Source organism: Chiloscyllium plagiosum, chromosome 39 (genome assembly GCF_004010195.1).
Source record: "Chiloscyllium plagiosum isolate BGI_BamShark_2017 chromosome 39, ASM401019v2, whole genome shotgun sequence".
NCBI classification, from domain to species: domain Eukaryota; kingdom Metazoa; phylum Chordata; class Chondrichthyes; order Orectolobiformes; family Hemiscylliidae; genus Chiloscyllium; species Chiloscyllium plagiosum.
In genome coordinates, this window is record NC_057748.1 from 27,401,007 (window position 1) to 27,403,181 (window position 2,175).

The 2,175-nt window shown below is 51.6% G+C and overlaps 1 protein-coding gene across 1 annotated transcript in view; it reads left to right on the forward strand.

The window, feature by feature from the left end:
• Positions 1 to 1,068: 1,068 nt before the first annotated feature.
• The window catches only part of LOC122541990 (semaphorin-7A-like), a 9,003-nt gene continuing 7,896 nt past the window's right edge, over positions 1,069 to 2,175 (forward strand). The window contains exons 1-2 of the mRNA XM_043679284.1: positions 1,069 to 1,574; positions 1,937 to 2,076. Of these exons, the coding sequence (XP_043535219.1) occupies positions 1,481 to 1,574; positions 1,937 to 2,076 (234 nt within the window). The 5' untranslated portion in view covers positions 1,069 to 1,480. The remainder of the gene's footprint in view (positions 1,575 to 1,936; positions 2,077 to 2,175) is intronic.

The following is a 2,175-nucleotide window of genomic DNA, read 5'->3' on the forward strand; positions in this document are numbered from 1 at the left end:
ATGAGGGGGGATCTGATTGAAACTTACAGAATACTGAACAGCCTGGACAGAGTGGATGTTGGGAAGATGTTTCCATTGGTTGGAGAGACTAGGACCCGAGGGCACAGCCTTCGAGTAAAAGGGAAGACACTTTAGAGCAGATATAAGGAGAAACTTCTTCAGCCAGAGAGTGGGGGATCTGTGGAATTCACTGCCACAGGGCGCTGTGGAGTCCAGGTCATTGAGGATATTTAAGACGGAGATCAATAGGTTCTGGAGTATCATGGGGATCAAGGGTTACAGGGAAAGAGTGGGAGAATGGGGTTGAGAAAAATCAGCCATGATTGAAGGGCAGAGCAAACTGGATGGGCTGAATGGTCTAATTTCTGCTCCTGTGTCTTATAAAACCGGAGGAAACCCACACAGACACAGGGGAGAATGTGCAACCTCCAGACAGATAGTCGCCCGAGAGGGGGAATCGCACCCAGGTCCCCCACCGTGCTGCCCCCATCTTCTGGCAGAGTCACCCTCGGAGGCTGTTATGGAATCAGACAGCACGGTGACAGACCCTTCGGTCCAACCCGTCCATGCTGACCAGACATCTTCAATTTGCCAGCACCCGGCCCATATCCCTCCAAATCCTTCTTATATACCCATCCAAATGCCTCTTAAATGTTGCAATTGTACCAGCCTCCACCACATCCTCTGGCAGCTCATTCCATACACATACCACCCTCTGTGTGTAAACGTTGCCCCTCAGGTCACTTTCCCCTCTCACCCTAAACCTATGCCCCTCTAGTTCTGGACTCCCCCACCCCAGGGAAAAGACTTTGCCTATTTACCCTATCCACGCCCCTCATAATTTTGTAAACCTCTTATAAGGTCACCCCTCAGCCTCCGACGCTCCGGGGAAAACAGCCCCAGCCTGTTCAGCCTCTCCCTGTAGCTCAAACCCTCCGACCCTGGCAACATCCTTGTAAATCTTTTCTGAACTCTTGCAGGTTTTTGCAGAGGTCATGGGCAGAACTGGGTACATCATGTAAACCAGAAAAGGGGTGTGTGTGTGTGTGGGGGGGGGGGAATGTGTTGGCAAAAAACTGGGACATTGTGTCACAGCCGATGTAAACCACATCAGATCAGTCCTCCTCACCCCCCTGTCTTACCCCAGCCTGCTAACTATGGCAATGTCCCATATATTTGAGTCACTGCAGAGGATGTGTGTGTGTCTGTGTGTTTTTCTTACACAACAGCTCTCTCTCTCTCTCTCTCTCTGGTCTGCCCTACCCCAAAACATCACCACCAGTAAATCCCTGACAGCCCAGCCTCTCAGTGTGGAGTTGAAATCCCACAGCACTGTACACAGATAAGGACATGTGTGTGTGAGAGAGAGGGAGAGGGAGAGAGGGAGAGAGCAGTTCCATGGGATCACAAGCAGCAGGGAGAGGCAGAAGCGTGGACACAGAGAGAATTTGGAAACCTCAACCAACATTTCAGACACAACATGATGGTCCAGACAGCGCTGCTGTGGATATTACCTACCCTCCAGCTCCTGAGCTCAGCCGAGCGGACTCCCAGGCTGAAAATCCACCTGAAAGGTACAGAGGCATTGGCTTTTTTTAAAAAAAAAAATTTTCTCTCTCAAAAGGCAGCTACTTTTAAGTGCAGCTCTCCCATCCTCAGACACCACCACGATTTCTTGGGGTATTTTTATTTGCCCCCCTCGCCGCTCCAAAAACAGAATTCCCGTTCTGGGATCTTGCTGTGCGCTTAGCTGCACTGCGCCACATCCGAACTGCGGCAGGAGTTGCACCCCGTGGCTGTCACAGAGGGTTGTTGCTGGGGGATGAGGGTGGCTTTAGGGTTGTTGCTGGTTTGTGTGTGATCTTGTATTTAAAAAAAAGGCAGAAGTGCAGGGGAGCTCAATGTTCTGAGTTTCTGTCTCTCTTTTCTCTCCCAGATGTGCCTGTTCTGCAGTTTGACACCCTGCAGAAATTCACAGTCCACTTCCACGATGAGAGATCAGCGTCTCTCTACATTGGCATGACTGGCAGAATCGTCCAGCTCTCCTTCGGTCACAGCAACGTCTCCCAGACACTGGTACACACCCACCTCTGGGACAGGAGGGCGCTGGGGACATGGGCACAACACCGACCACCCTCAGCCAAGAGGGTGGGATTGGCATTGCGGGGGGGGGTG